The sequence below is a fragment of the Rhodnius prolixus genome, unplaced genomic scaffold, assembly GCF_049639745.1.
Source record: "Rhodnius prolixus isolate KJV_2025 unplaced genomic scaffold, Rpr scaffold_2, whole genome shotgun sequence".
Classification (NCBI taxonomy): domain Eukaryota; kingdom Metazoa; phylum Arthropoda; class Insecta; order Hemiptera; family Reduviidae; genus Rhodnius; species Rhodnius prolixus.
The window spans coordinates 21,263,831-21,281,023 of NW_027411592.1; the positions used below are offsets into that span (position 1 = coordinate 21,263,831).

General features: G+C 35.2%; 1 protein-coding gene across 2 annotated transcripts in view; it reads left to right on the forward strand.

Annotated features, from left to right (window-relative positions):
- Nucleotides 1-17,193, forward strand: part of LOC141449260 (glutamate receptor 1-like) — a 950,852-nt gene that overhangs the window by 641,284 nt on the left and 292,375 nt on the right. For both annotated transcript variants that reach the window (XR_012455423.1, XM_074118495.1), the window contains exon 3: nt 12,154-12,281. Coding sequence is in view for 1 of the 2 variants with exons in the window: in XM_074118495.1 (XP_073974596.1) it covers nt 12,154-12,281 (128 nt within the window). In the remaining variant the exon portion in view is untranslated. The remainder of the gene's footprint in view (nt 1-12,153; nt 12,282-17,193) is intronic.

Here is a 17,193-nt window from a genome sequence, read left to right on the forward strand (position 1 = left end):
GATATAGAGGATATTGTGTGTGCGTTTGTATTAGGGAGGCAGTTGGCCGGCCAGCGGAGGCGGCCATATAACTAAATCCGATAAGCAGAGAAGGCGGTGGGCTGTGTGCACATAATTGTGTGGCCGAGTGCCAGCTGGGCAGGAGCCTCCAGCAAGCCAGGTGGAAAGTACTTTGTCCGACAGAGGGTGTACTTCCAGAGCGCTCTATCTAGTCCAGGCTGTGTTAGTGGAGCTCTACTAGCCTTCTCTAGCAACCTTAGCACTAACCTCACTATCTTTTAAGCAAGAACATAACTTTTGCAGATAAACCTTCCAAAGCATCAAAGCCTCAACTTAATCCTACTTTAACCTTTCCTCGACCTTATTACTACACCAACTGTTAAAATAAAATTTATTTTTAATAATTTTATTAATCAAAAGTAATTGGACAATGTAATAAAGCATTTCTCAATTTCAATTTTACTTATTTTCGTAATTTAGCCGAGCATTCGATTTTTAGGTCTTCTTCAGGGCTTTTAAGAGCGAAGTTGCGCCCATTTGTCATTTTGATATAGGCGCCACGATAGCCGAGCGGTTAGAGGCGAGACCTGTAAAGCTAATATGTATGTATTGTGGTACTGGGTTCGATTCCCAGTCTTAGGCCTTGGATTTTATTTAATAGTCAATAAAAGACAGTAAAGTATGTTTGCTAGTCGCCTCCGTTCAAGACACCTAATTTGGTAGTTGGGCGTAAAGCCCGCCTAAAAAAATAGGCAATTACTTTACTTTACTTATTTTGGTATGATTTGTACATTAGCTGAAGTTATTGGGGAAAGCTATTGCACAACTGTAATGCATATTTTGTAAGAATTACAATAAAATTATAAACAATTTTTTGGTATGTAGAGTCGGTTAAGGTGTATTCAAGAAGTACTAAGTCTAAAAATGTTACATTTATACATCTTCAATCTGAAAATTGAAAAGAGAAGTAATTTTCAGGATTGTAGAAATATCAGATTCGTATAATTGAATACATCTGGATCAGCTTTCAGATTTTTATATACACAAAATAAAATTTAAATTTAAAAAATGGTGTTCCAAGTGTTTGCTGGCTGGCGTGACCACTGTCCCTTCACGGTGATGGCTCAACACAGCCAACTTTCACTAGGTAATTTATTAAGAAGAGTGGGTGGCAGCAGACTGTTAGGGATAACTGCTCTCTGGCAAGCTGAAGTCATACGCCAACGCTTTCTAGATTTTCTGAGAATGGCTCCCTTAATATGGCTTTCCAGGAAAGTCCTAAGTTGAGAAGGGGATCAGGTAGCCAGGGATTATCTCCCTACAGTTCAATGTCCGCTTTCCTCGCAACGCTCCCAGCAGATATTCCAAAGATATGGCTTAGGAAATTTTAAGAAGCTTTGGTAACCAGCTAGACTCAATAAGAAAATCTCAGAGAATAGAAAGCTGGTATTTAGGGATAATCACTCTGAGTGGCGAATTAGCCTCGTCTTAATGTCTCATCCACATTAGTTTACAAACTCCTTCAACACCTTGCAACTACCCTAGAAATCTTTAGAAAAGATACAGAAAAAGAGATTAGGATAATCAGTCCCTAAACAATCTTGGGAAGTTCATAAGTCTAACTTTTATTATAGTAAGAAGGGTTTTTCCATTCCCGACAGGAATATATCACTGCTAACCATCCTTCGGCTAGGATCACCTGACGCTTTGGATCACGTTGGAACTAGATCGGATTACCTGAACCCAAATAATTGCATCTCTGCAGACTCTTATCTTTATTGTGTGCATGTTGATAGTATCTGTATTGAGAGTTATGTTGTTGGGCGGGGATAGCCACAGGGACGGTAAGATCCCTGACGGACTGGCTACTCCATTTCCTCTTATGGTAATGCCAAGACTCACTCGGGTTTCTGTTGCTAAAAGCTTCTTTTTTTTAGTAGTACACTGCAAATAGTGGGTTATCATTGTATTTATCTCAGATCTAGAGAAAGGGCATTGCAGCCATAACTTTTTAAACTTGCAAAACCTTCAGTAATGGTTAAACTATTTCTTTAATGTGGTTTCAATGATTTAATTTTAAGTAGCTGACAAAAGCGATGTGTATATGTGTTTGGGGCACCAAATAAACGTTAAAACAGTCAATTTAACCAAATGAATGTCTACGCTAGGTCTCATTTTACAGATATAGTATGCTGTGGCAAACATTCAATAGATTTATGGGCCAATAGAATTTTGGTTGAACGCTTCCATTTCTATGGATAACTTCTACGAGTACTTATTATAATTAAGTTGCTCCGGAAGCCTTATAGATACTTGTTGGGAATTCAGTCATGGCGATTGATTTTCTATTTTGTTTTCAGAGATACACATTTTGGGGTTCCTGAGTGTAAAAGTTTTTTTTAAACCTTTACTTTTTGTGCAGCAATTGTTTGCGCATGTGTAACTGTTTCTATTGTCTGCAAAGCTGGAAAACGGAAAAGCATAAAATAAATTTAATATTTAATACTTTGTAAATTTAATTGGCACTGGCAATAAGCAAACAGGGTCAAGATAAACAAGCAGGAAGTGCCACTGTATACTCTGAACACACATCCGGCTTAACCACAATTTAAACATTTCTCGATTTTTTTTTTTTTTAATCTTTCCGGGCGAAGAGTGACGTTAGATATTCCTCTAAAGTTTCATTTTAACATCCGTTATAAGAAAAATCTGGCACGCTTATACATTCTTCATTTTCTTGCTACGATCTCCAATGTACTGTCTAAAAAGTATTCTTTTAAGACATTAAGTTTGATTCATACTCAATTATTACCAATATTCTACTGTAAATTCGTACATGTAACTGAAATGTTACCTAACCTTGGGGAAACCCTAAAATTACTCCAGGAATTCGTCCTAAAATGAATTTTTCTTGAGCAATAAATTATTTTTTATTTATTTATTTTGTAATATACAATCTGAATAAACGTATACAATAAGTAAATAGGAGGTGAATGAGATGAACTGGAGCGGGAAGAGCAGGAGTAGAGAAGCTACCCAACGGTAGCACTCTCTATATGAGAGAGAGGAATGTGAAGAGGAGAATACGAGGAGAGAGGAGAGATTTAGTTCTTCAGACTGTAAGGAAGTCGCGGGGCCTCTGGCGATTCAGTCGTCGAGGAGTATTGTTAGGGATGTCAGAGGAAGCGAGAGACAGTACAAGAGGATTTGAGAGAGCAGTATGGAATTTTTGATATTTAGTCTTGGCAAGTTGGTTTACGAAGGGTATGTTGAGGTCGTTTTGAAGAGTGAGGTTAGTCACGTAGAAAGGAGCGTCAGCTATCTGTCGGAGGAGTTTTGACTGAAATGTCCTGTACAGTCCGTATGTTTGTAGGTTTGGCTGAACCCACAGCTGTAGTCCGTAAGTCCACATTGGTTTGAGGATAGTATTGTATGTTAAACGTTTGAGTTCTAAGGGCAATTTAGAGCGTCGTCCAAGTAGTCTGTAAAGCAGTTTCGCACGTTTCGTCATTGCTTGTCTTTTAAGTCTAGTGTGTGGGTTCCACGTGAGTCTTTTGTCTATGTAGAGCCCAAGGTAGCGCACCAGATCTGAACAAAGAAGAGGATTGCAGTTGAAGAGGACAGGTGGACATAAATAAATAAATAATGTAAGTGTTTTAGATCTTGTTGTATGTAATGAATAAGCGAAATTGTCAGAGAACTCTAGTAGCTAATTTGGAAAACACTTTAAAAAGCGAAAAACAACAAGTGTGAATCCTCACGATCGCACATTTTGACTCCAAAGAAATCTCTATCCCTCTCCCAAAGGTCCTTCAATCGAATTTTCTAGAAAAAATGTTTTCAAATTAAAGTTGCAGCTTTTACGATAGCAATCACTGCTCAAAGCTTTCAAAAGTCAAACTTTTCGTGAAAGTAATAAAATGTTTATTAAATAAAGAATTACTTAGCCCAATTTCTCCAAATTGTTACATTAAATCCCATATTTAATTCTTACACAGGAACAAAAATGGCACATTAGAAAGAACTTTAACCACAAACTTCTTTTAAAAAGGATTCAGAAGAATTAAATGAAGTAACAAGGTTTCCACTAAAGCAGCACTTAGTATTGCAAAGTCATAATGCTAATATTAGCATTGGATACAATTTCCAATGAACATTTTATATCAGCGGAGTTCTAACGAACCAAGTTCTGACGACCTGCTTCTCGGGAAATTATAATTTTCTTAGAGTGAACATAACATTGAAGTCTAACTAACTTATTGATTCCAATTTCTAAGTTTTGAAGGAAATTTAATTAGATAAATGTGGGTCTTTCACGCATGACTTTGATAATTAGCCAACAGTGTCCAGTTAATTAATTAGCATAGAATATGGGAGAACTTCCAGCGAACTGAGCTCGCTCTGTGAGAAAGGAGGTAACCTAACTATTCATCTTATTCCAGATTAATGGGTTCAGTCTTGATCAGAAATTTGGTCGAGTAGGATGTCTGAGGAGTACCGCCTGAGCGTCTGGATCCACCACAGAAATCTCTATATTTATAATTAGCCAACAGCAAATCTACCAAGAGTCTACTTTACACAATCTAGGCAGCCTATATCTAAAATTATGGCCGAAATAGAGATCCCTGATACTTTAGGATAGATTATTAAAGTTCAAGGGAAACTGTCGTGTTAAAATTGTGAGGGATACTTACTTCCTTAGAATGTTATTATATCTCTACTGAATGGCAGTGCCAAGGACTTACAAAATTGCAGTGGTCCGCCGTCTCATACGGTTGGAAATATTCGCTTGTCATTAACAATAATACTGTATAACCCAAGTCTCTACTAATACTTAACTTTATAAATGTAATTGTTGTTCATTATTTTTGGTGATTGATTCATAGTTTCAATAGGATGAAAAAATAATTGCCACCTCGTCACACTCAGTCCATGAACAGACAAGACATAAGACTCACCAACCCTGTAATGTAAAATATTACTTTGTAAACTAGCCCTGAAGATGACCTAGTCCCTAGATCGAAAGCTCGGCAGACGACTGTATCACGACTGAAATGGCAATTATTTTATAAATGTAGGCGCCACGATAGCCGAGGGGTTAGAGGCGAGACCTGCGAAGCTAATATGCATTGTGGTACTGGGTTCGATTTCCGGTCTTAGGCTTTGGATTTTATTTAATGGTTAATACAAGGAATTTACCAGTAAAGTATGTTTGCTAGTCGCCTCCGTCCACGACACCTAATTGGTAGTTGGACGTGAAGCCACGCCTGAAAAAAATAGGCGATTACTTTACTTTACTTACTTTTACTGAACTTTATATTTTTCTTCCTGGTTTTTGACTCAAATTTCGGCACAACTAAATGTGATCCACTTTAAAAAAAAAAGTAATGCTGCCTATATTTTTTCAGGCGGGCTAAATTAGGTTTCATAGATGGTAGCTTCCTCAAACATACTTTACTATAAATTATTTGTATTAACCATTAAGTATAATTTAAGTCCTAGACAGAGAATCGAACTCAATGTACCCACAATGCGAATTTGCCTTGCAGGCTTCGCCTTTGGTTCCTATCTTAATATTCCGCACTGGGAAGAAAGGAATAACTTTCTGAACTACTCGTAGTCACATAAATAACTATTAATTACTAAAAAATAAATATATAAAATACTTTAAAGAATACCTTACATTATGAAAAGTATCGATTTGTTAAATGTGGCTTATTTTCATAAGAAGTGATTTCTTTGCTCCAATCATTTCGTGTGTCAATGAAATGAATCGATTATTTACTGCGAGTGCGATAACTTTCCTTTGGTAATTTTGAGAAGATTGTTACAATTGTTCAGACAATCTCACTCGTGCACTAATCGGAAACGTGCAACATTCAATGAACGAGGCAGTCTTTTAATTCACTCAAAATTATCAGCGCTTTGGTACTGAAAATACATTCCTTTCAAGTAAAAGCAACCGAATTATTTCTTGACCGAAAAAAAAAGAAAAATTTAAAGCAAAGCTGGAGGGAAATGGATGGAGGGCGGAAGTGAATTAGGGGAATTAAGAAATGAGAGAGCAAGAAGATGCTGCCATTTATATATATATATATATATTTTTTTGAAAAGTAAGGTTGAAGTGGATACCAGTCCGGTGATATTCCTTAGTGGTAGATGGTTGACCTCGTTCACCAGCGCCGACTCACTTTAGTAATAAGAAAATTGAGAAAGTTAAAAAAAAGGAAAAAGGAGTGGATTCATGTTAGTCTGAGGCATCTTTCTTTTGCGGGCACAGAAGCCGCTACTATGAGCTAAGTAAAAAGGGTTCGCAAAACTTTTTGCAGTGCAAAGAGTTGGCCAAACTGTCATCAACAACAAAGTTTGCTGGTAGGGTGTTACTCTGAACAGGATGGATGTAACAGCGACAAGAAGGTTTCGAGCCAAAGTATAAAAGCCTAGTCCACCTGCGCGCTGTCGCTATTTATGTAATAATTTAAAATACGGCTTTTCTTTTCTTTTCTTCCACATTTTCTGGCGAATTATTTACTGTCATTCGGCTTCTAAATATATGTATATATTCATTTTTATTTGTTAAATATTATAAGTTACTAATTATAACAGTTTATGATCTAATTTTTGTTTTAAATGGGAATATCCGCTTGCCATCAACAAAAATAATGTATTATCTAAGTATTTACTAATTTTTTTACTTTTCTACCTTTTTTTTTTGTCTCAAATTTCTGCAAAACTGAATGTGATCCACTTTTTAAAAAAAGTAATAATGCCTATATTTTTTCAGGCAGGCTGAATTAGGTGTCATAGACGGAAGCTACTACAAACATACTTTCCTAAAAAATAATTTGTATTAACCATTAAATAAAATCCAAGCCCTAGACAGTGAATCGAACCTAGTAACCATAATATATATTTGCTTTGCAATTATTTCTTAAATATATTTTAAAAATTTTAAAACTACCTGAATATAGACTGCCACAAATAATTATTAAAGAAATGATAAATAAGAAAATATTTTGGTTTGATACAGGGTGACCAAAGTTATATGCTCCACCCACTTTTTTTTTAACGGCGGGAAATTTCGAAAAAATAAAAAACACATATTTAATCATTTTTAGTCTAGTTTATTTTCAGTGATTGACCCATTTTTTTAAACCCTTGAACCTCGAGATACAGCATCCAACTTTTGTTTTTCAAATAGAACGTTATATTTTTTGTTGCATATTTTTGTAGTATTTGGGCTCCTAAAAACAAAACAAAAAAATTTTTTTTGAAATCGGTTAGGTTTTTCAAAAGTTATGGGTATTTAAAATATGAAAAACAAATTTCAGTTGACCGTCAAAATTACGTTATTTTTTTTTAAAGAATCTGTTCAAACTGGGCACAATCAACGGATAGGCAAGCCAAAACTTTACTCCCACGCTTTGCTTGTAGCAGCACTTATGGTGGCAAAGTCAATATCTAGGCAGGCTAGTGTAATTCGACGTTTCAGATCATCGACTGAAGCCACAGGATTAAGGATACTTTACACTTTATTTTTTTAGGTATCCCCAAAAAATATGGTCCATTTGGGTTAGGTCAGGAGATCGAGGTGGCCATTGGATCGGACAATGAGTCCCTAAGCACTTTTAATGGAAATTTCTGTCCAGGTAACCTCGAACCACTCTCGCATTATATGCCGGGCAACCATCTTGTTGAAAATACATAGATAGCCGACGTTGTAGAGGAACATCTTCAAGCAGAACTGGCTAAATGTCTCTTAATAAAAGTTAGATACCTTGCACCAGTTAAGTTCTCTCTGTAGAAGTATGGGCCGATAAGTTGTTTTCCTAAAACCCCACAACAAACGTTTGTAGAAAAAACAACCTGAACGTCGAATAACTCTAGCCTGCCTAGATCTTGACTTCGCCACCATAAGTGCTGCTACAAGCAAAGCGTGGGAATCCAGAGTTTTGGCTTGCCTATCCGTTGGATGTGCCCAGTTTAAATAGATTCTTTAAAAAAAATAACGTAATTTTGACAGTAAACTGAAATTTGTTATTCATATTTTAAATTACCATAAATTTTGAAAAGCCTAACCGATTTCAAAAAAAAAATTTTTGTTATTTTTAGGAGCTCAAATACTATAAAAATATGCAACAAAAAATATAACGTTCTATTTGAAAAACAAAAGTTGGATGCTGTATCTCGAGATACAAGGGTTTAAAAAAATGGGTCAATCACTGAAACTAAACTAGGCTAAAAATGATTAAATACGTGTTTTTTATTTTTTCGAAATTTCCCGCCGTTAAAAAAAAAAGTGGGTGGAGCATATAACTCTGGTCACCCTGTATATGGAGGAAATTATGTTGCCATTATCAAATTAATTTAGCAGATAACCAGAATATAACCTCTGAATGGGAATTTAGAATCTAGATAAGTTGTTGATTAGTACTGAGACAGATGTAAAACAAAAGGCAATAGAAAAAGCAAGAAGTGGAGTTTTTCATTGGCTGCATTCTAAACTAAATTATAACTGTAATTATTTTGATTCTTTGCCATTCAGTGATGTGAAGTTGATTTTGAAAGCTCGTTGTGAACTGTTTTATTTAAATTACAGGCCTTTTAACTAATTTAAGCACTAAAGTTATGTCAGTTATGCACATTATGTAATTTTAATCAAATAGAAAATGTAACCCACTTCATTGCAGTCTGTCCAATTTTAAAAAATTATCGCAAAAAATATTTTAATAAATGTACCCTCAATAAAAGTGAACTTCGTAGTTATTTAAATGGTTTAGATTGGCTAGCATTGTGTAAATATTTAAAAGATGCACTCTCCTATAGAGCTATGCTAGTTAGAGAATTTAATTATGATTAATTTTTTAAATACTACATTTATTTTTTATTCGTATTTTATTTTGTTGCAACTCTGCTGACGGTTTTGATCCATGACAAGAAATGTTTTCAGATTTTTTACGTTTTTTTTTGGGGGGGGATGTACTCTTTTTCTTTAATAAAACATTATTATTATTATATTATTATTACATATTTGCTTTGCGGTCCTCGCCTCAAACCGCTCGGCTATCGTGGAGTCAAATAAAACTAGTTGATCTACTTAGTCGACTGCTGCAAAAATCTAGAAGGACCATACAAACCATCCACATCTGCTTCTATTCGCATATTTCATCTTCCTTTAACGATTTCGTTGAAAGTCATTCATCCGGTAGTGATGTTGCGTACTCTTTTGCTTCTTTCCTTGTTTCGTGTACATTTTCCCCTCGTCATGGTTTTTTTTAAACATTTTTAAGTTTTTTATTTTAATTTTCAGTATCAACTGCATAGAAAGCGCTAATGATTTTTGCTGTCGATGCGCTAAAATAATATAAAAAAAAAAAACCTAATACATATTCATATTTTAGTGTTAAAATTTTATTTTTTTTTATAAAAATAAATCGAAACAACTCATTTTAATTTAAATGCAAATGCCAAATACCAAAATTTCACAAAATAATGTACATATAATTAAAAAAAAAAAAGTACATCTCCGCACTTATTTAAATTGTAAATGTGCATTATTTCCGCCATTTGAATTTATTTTTTTATAGTCGACTGTTGAAATGAAAAGCCAAACGTGTTATCTCCAACTATTCACCGTTTCATACTCTAAAATCTATCACTTTTTCATTTTCTCTGATGGTACCAACAATAGCCAGGCTCATCTGAAGTGAATTGAATCATAGAGAGTCTCCCTCTTTGAGGCAAAAAACGAAAATGTTGGTACGCGAAGTGCTGTACTGCTAGGGAAACGCTGCTACTGGTTACTTACACAATCAGCGATATTTAACTGTAGTTGACCCGAACATGAACGAACATGTCTCAGCCTGTCTATCCACTACCTAATGTCTCTTTTCTAGAAACACCTCAAAGAAAAGTACTAGATTTGGTATTATAAACATCTATAGATCTGTGTAAGGCTAACGCTCACCACGGGTTAATACAAGCGTCTTACCACCTAACTTTGGATCTATAGAATTTAACCATTCGTCTAACCACAAGAACAAAATTTACGATTTACGTAAATCATAATGCAGAGAAAGCGTACAAAGTTGATATGAGCAACTATTCCAGTTTAGCTCACCCCCAGGACAACTTGAGCTCATCACCGCACATATACACAAGCACTCGCTCGTAAATACTTGATGACATGTCACAGTCATCTACATTTATACAGAAACATTTGGAAGCCACTATGGATCTTTTAGTCGCCCTGGCTTTGGCTTACAAATACTTTATAAATCTACCGTTTCTTCTAATCCACAAAGATTTGGCAAAGCAACCACTAACATTGTTACCGTAGTCTTCTTATGATGACTTCCCTAATTGGCCCCGCAGGGTGCCACAGTAATCTCCCTAAATCTTTGGTATAAATAAAGATTAACCTTCTTTTGACCGCAATCGGTTTCTTAAAAACAAGGTTTTACGTAGCGTACTTAATTGATCTTTTAAAGGAGCTAAGCAACTCCGATACAAACTCATTCAAATATCTCGCAATTCTCCTACCTCCTCTAAATTAAACTGTCTTCATCTTTACAGAATACACGCTATACAAACATTCAGTTGTATAAATATATTTGTATCAACAAAACTTTATAGCATGATTTATTCTCATGTTTCTGTGTAAATATTTTTCTTTGTATTGTATTTCTATTTTTGTTGCAATAGTTGCAATACCTGTCTCCGTTTTTCCGTTTCAATCATCTCTATTATTATTTAATATACTCGTACTTATTCAATTATTTTAATCAGGCTTTAATGTTACAGTTCTTACAGAGCACCATTTGTACATTATTCCATTTTCTTACAAAATGCTCATTACAATAAAATAACTTTCTCTAATTCTGCAGTAAGCCAGATAATGCTATTTATGTGCTTGAACTGGAGTTTATTTTTTTGTCAGCCATATTAGGCTAATATTTTTTGCAAACATAATTTTATTTATATTCAATAAATAAAGGCTGAGATTTATTGTTGGACAACTAATTTAAACATCATTAAATGAATGCGATTAACAATGTGTGGACTTAAAAAAATAAATATGAAATTTATCAAACAGTATTTAGGTTGAAAAATTGGAATGCATAGACAGAAGTTACTCTTCAAATTATAAAATAGCATCTGCTTGATATTAATTCAGCAAGAAAATGCTTTTAGTATATTAATGAAATGCTTGTCTAAAATGGGAAATGTCTTCTATTCCAGAACATTTTTCCTTTAACTTGCCCCCTTCGTCTAATAACGTCGCCGTCTTTTTTTTCTTAATTAAAGGCCCCTTTCAGTATTAATAATCATTTTCATTTCTTATTTCACTTGGTTGATGCTTATATTTTGAACCATGTACTTTTGTAAAGTAAATTTCTTCATCGCTTCACTTCACGTTGCTTGTAATTCACATTGTGCTTAGATATGATTGGGATATGAACTTGATATCAAGTCTTTAATAACCCTTAGAGGACCTGTATGTCCACTTGATAATTGTGTCTAAATAAAATTTTACTACAAGATAGTAAACGTGCCTTTTATTTTTTATTTTTTAAATATAAGGCATAAACCTGAGATCATTGGTGCCCGGTGCATTTTCCATTGCACTGCCAGCTCCCGAAAGTGATGTTTCGTTGCAGACAACAACTGTCCATCACCGGACAGCGTGCCGATAGAGGCTACAAGTGAAAGAATCTCTAGAACTAAGCTAAATATGATGAGAATGTTGGAATTCTGTCAATCACTGAGCTAATCTCGTCCCTTTTCAATTATTGGTTTCTCTTAACAATATCGTTTCGTTTCTAAGTCACTTGTTTATTTCTTAGTTGGCAATTAGTAGGCTATAAGTTGGTAATAATGGCTGGCAAGCATTCTTGCCTGTAAAGCAGCTTTTTCTTTGATCACACCGTTCATTCTGCCATGTTGTGCAGTTGCATTAGTGCATTAGGCCGAGGATCGTTAAGCTTAAAGATGCCCTGCTGGAAAACCCATTTCCTGTCTGCTATTCGATTCCTATACGTTTCAGATTTCAAAATGTCTTCATTTTTCTTCTATATTAAATAATTCTCGGTGTTAATTATTAACTATACTTTTCATAAATAACTACTAATACTATTTTTGTTCCTTTTTCAGTATGCAACCAGTTTTCAAGGGGTGTTTTCTCAATGTTGGGCGCGGTCAGTCCAGATTCATTTGACACGCTTCACTCATACAGTAACACCTTTCAGATGCCATTCGTCACACCGTGGTTTCCGGAGAAGGTGAGCCATTAAATGAATTTTGGTTAATTTTTTAACACAAATTTAATGTTTGATTTTTTATAAATTAAACTCTTGTACGATACAATTAAAAGTAAAGTGAGATAAGTAAAGTGAGTAAAAGGAGACTGAGAAGTGTTATAATGTTGAACTTTCAGACTGAGCATTATGCGTTATTAAATATTTTGTGAAATTCTTACAAAAATCTATGCATGTGGGTTGAAGAGCAGCGTAATGAAAAATAAATCAGAAACAAAATATGTAAGTCAGTTCACTTAAAATAAGCAAGCAGGTTTAAAGCTTCTGACGTAACAGAAAGAGGCCCTGAACAAAAAAAAAATTAGATTTAATGTTACTGCAACATATTAACTATACTCTTAATCGTTTATTAAGGAAATTAAAAGAGATTTTCAACGTAAAAAGTAAATATAAACAATATTATTTTTAAAAAACGGAAAAGGACTTTTTTAGAGAGGTAAGAAATGACGTCAAAAATGGTGTTTTACAGTCACAGCTGGTAGCAAGCTGCAGTTTGTCCCCATTTTGAAGAAAAAAGGTTTTTAAGCAAGGCTGTTACTGGAAACAGGGCTAGTCATCTGTTATTCTTCGCCATGGTAAGTTTTTCTCGTTCAGTCACTCAGTCAAGTTCCAGTGTTTCATTAGTAAAACTCTATCGAAACATTTCGGAACTTTCAGTCCTTCTGAGTTTTGATATCTTCATAGTTTGATATTAGGTTTTACTGTGTAGCGTCATATTTTAACATTCTATCCTTTAGATTTTTTAATCATGCCTTTACAAGCTCTAAATTATAATAACAAATATAATGTCGTAAAAAAATTGTTCGAATTATTGTATTATCATTTTCTGATATACCAAACGCTAGTTATAGCAAATAAATTATTTCAGACAGGACTTACCTTAAATTCGGAGTAGCGATGGTTAGTAAGTTGGTGTTCCTTAGTTCGAATCTGGCGTGTAGCTAATTTTTATTTGTTACAAAAACTGTTATTCGTAAAGTATGTTCTTAGGTTCATGTCTAAGACATCTAATTGGAAGTTGACTCTGCCGACAAAATCTGCCAATAACATACTTTTTAACTTAAAATTAAAATGTTGTGGGCAGAAAATATAAGTCTCAACGATGGACTTCATAAAAACTATCATCTAAAACAGCCATAAGTTTGAACCCATACCTCAATAAGTTTGAATGAAATGTCGGCTTAATTTAGCTTATCTTTAGTATTAGTTTTTCCAAGTGAATAAAGAAACCATTTTCCCCATATTATCTTAAACAATTTCTCAGGTAAGCCGACTAACTATGCAGGGAAGCAGAAAAGATACCGTGTTTCATATTATGTTTACTGGAGTGATATTAGAGAGCCTAGGAAGTTAAGCCGAATCAATATCAGTTATCTAAAAGATCCGGTAGCCAAACTACTCTGCGTTTATGTGAAATACTAAAGATTAATGGCTTACGAAAAATCGCCTGAAATTGCGACTTTTAGTAAAACTTGTCTCGCCCGCACCCCCTCTCTTTCTCTAAAAGTGCATGCATGAGAGAGATGTAAATATGCTAACAATTAAGCTCAAATCACAGAAAGCTTAGGAGACATCGTACATAGATGGGGTCTCTTCTGTTGCTCAGTTGAAACTGTAAACTTTATTGCTCATAACTAGTTTCAAACTATAAAGATACACTATAAAAAACTGTCCTCAAGTTTTATGGCTTTATCAGAACTGCTTGGGAAACGGCTAATAACTTTTTCCTTGCATTTCGTTAGTCAATTGCTCTGACATAATTCTATAACAAAAGATTGGAATCCTTTTTACTGGCATAATGATTCTGGCAGAGTTCTGAGATATTAATGTCTGATTTTGATTAGGGAGGACGGAGTTAGAAGAGGTCTCGTTATATAAAGTTAAATCCTTTTACAATAAAATTTTTCATAGAAATTGGTATAGTTAATGAAAAAAGAATTACTCGTAGAATTACTGCAAGAACTGCGGGATGAGAAAGTTGCATTTCCTGAGATTGAGTGAGTGATTTTCGCCATATTTAAGATTTTACACGGCGTCTGTATTATTTTTATCTCTATTTTGTTATTACTAGAAAAAAACATCGCCAATCAATAATCTATAAGGCATTGTGAGAAATTATTTCCCTTCAATAATTTGTTTAAATTAATAAATTATCTAATGATTTGTTGTTTTTGTTATTTGAAAGGTGCACAACATCTAAGGTCCTTCGCACCTGTTTTCTTATTTCTGATGGACACTATACTGATTATGTTAAACTACTAGTTACCTTACGAAGAAAACCTAACGACAACTGTCATAACATATAAATAAATCGCACCTATATTGTTTCTATATCTACTTGGGGTGGAGTACTTGATATTCCTCGCACCCCTCACGGATCATAGCCTAAGTAAAAATTATCTAATGAGATCTGTGTCGGGATTGACACCCCGACATAAGTGTGAATGGTCATATGAATGCTGTGTAAATAATTATGTAAGTATGTAGATAATTTTATTTATCTTAGATTAGGTTATTAATGTGATACGAGGAAGTCAAGTACTTCGCGATTAGTAAACGAGGAAATGCATTTTGCTAGGTTTAATGGGTGTGATTGTATTTATTTGGATGAATGTATTTATATGCATGAGTGTTTTTTAGTAGAATGATTGTGTTAGTTTAGAATGAGCTAGTGTAGTGTCATTCAGCAACATTGTCAAGTGCGAAGGACATCTCCTTAGATGTTGATCACCTTTAAAAAGAACACAATACGAGGGTCGTTTGAAAAGTCCGTGCAAAAATAAAAACTACTTAATTTTTTGGGGTAAACCTTTTTTATTTTTCAACATAGTCTCCTTTCAGGCTTATACACTTCGTCCAACGCTGCTCTAGTTTGTTGATCCCTTCCGAATAATAGGATTTGTCCAAGTCTGAAAAATAGCCATTCGTTTCTGCAATCACCTCCTCGTTTCAATAAAATCTTTTTCCCGCCAGCCATTTCTTCATATTGGGGAACAAATAGTAGTCCGAGGGAGCCAAGTCTGGAGAATAGGGGGGATGTGAAACGAGTTGGAACCTTATTTCCATTAATTTTGCGACCACAACTGCTGAGGTGTGAGCTGGTGCGTTGTCGTGATGGAAAAGGACATTTTTGTGGGCCAATCGTGGGCGTTTTTCTTGCAGCTCGGTTTTCAAACGGTCCAATAACGATGAATAATATGCACCTGTAATAGTTTTACCCTTTTCCAGATAGTCGATGAGGATTATTCCTTGCGAATCCCAAAAGACAGTCGCCATAATCTTTCCGGCCGAAGGAACGGTCTTCGCCTTTTTTGGCGCAGATTCCTCCTTGGTAACCCATTGTTTAGATTGTTCTTTGGTCTCAGGAGTGTAGTGATGTATCCATGTTTCATCCACAGTGACGAAACGACGCTTAAAGTCCTGCGGATTCTTCTGGAACAGCTGCAAACCGTCCTTGCAACACTTCACACGATTTCGTTTTTGGTCAAGCGTGAGCAAACGCGGCACCCATCTTGCGGATAGCTTTGTCATGTCCAAATGTTGATGCAAAATATTATGTACCCGTTCATTCGAGATGCCCACAGCACTAGCAATCTCACGCACCTTCACTCTTCTGTCATCCATCACCATATCATGGATTTTATCAATGATTTCTGGAGTAGTAACCTCAACAGGGCGTCCAGAACGTTCAGCGTCACTTGTGCCCATACGGCCACTCCGAAAATTTTGAAACCACTTATAAACTGTTCTAATCGAAGGTGCAGAGTCACCATAATGTTTATCAAGCTTCTCTTTAGTCTCCTGAGGCGTTTTGCCTTTCATAAAGTAGTGTTTAATCAACACACGAAATTCTTTTTCGTCCATTTTTTGAAAATCACTCGACTTCCTCGATTCAAACGAATGCCAAACACAAAGAAATAGACCGATCTGGCTGAAACTTGGTGTGTGTTCTTCCAAGAGATGCTACTAACTGAACATAACCTCGATACGCGCCAGTAGTGCTATCTCTCTGACTTTGCACGAACTTTTCAAACGACCCTCGTAATAATAATATCTAATGAGATATTGATTTAAATAAGACAACAGGGTCCTTCGTCAACACTTGTGTACAAATTCGGGCACCCTCGGGTTAGAAGTTATTTACACTACATTCATTAGTTGCGGCAACTGCAGTTAAAGTTGTATTCGTAGAAAAGAACTAAAAACCCATTTAGACGGAGCGACCAGTTCATTCTTCGGTAACTACTCAGTAACCAATGTTAATTTAATAATATATATGTCTTATATTTATTTTACGTTACTTCTTTATATTTTATTCTAGTGGTGCCTGTTTGCGGTTCACATTCACCAGTCAATATTTAGGTTATTTGTGAAGAAATATGATCAAGTGGAATGGTCTACATAATTTTGCCCTGGTGCTTGAGGGATGGGTACCAAACTCCCTCGAGTACAGGTTCAACCTCTAATCTTCTGGCCACGTTGGCGGGAGAATGTCGTACCATATATCTCACTGCATCAAACCCCCTTATTATACAATATGGTTAACCAAATATGCTGACCCATGCTGCTCGCAGCAGATTTAATCCAAGGCATCCTGCAACACTAGTCGGCCTGCCTTTCCTACCTTATAAACTCAATAAATTTAAGTTGGAAGCTTAATAAGATCAAAAAATTTTTACAAGAACTTGTAAATAATTTTGTAAGAAGTTGCGTGTTAAAAACTATATTCCTTATTATATAAAGGCAATGTTGGGTGGAAGTCCATTTCGTTTAGTTTACATAAAGCGAGGGAAACTTGTAATGGATTAAAAAGTCGGAAGACGTTAAGGTGGCAAGGGTGGGCAAGGTGAAGAAGCCGAGCCGTGCAAAAAGGTAT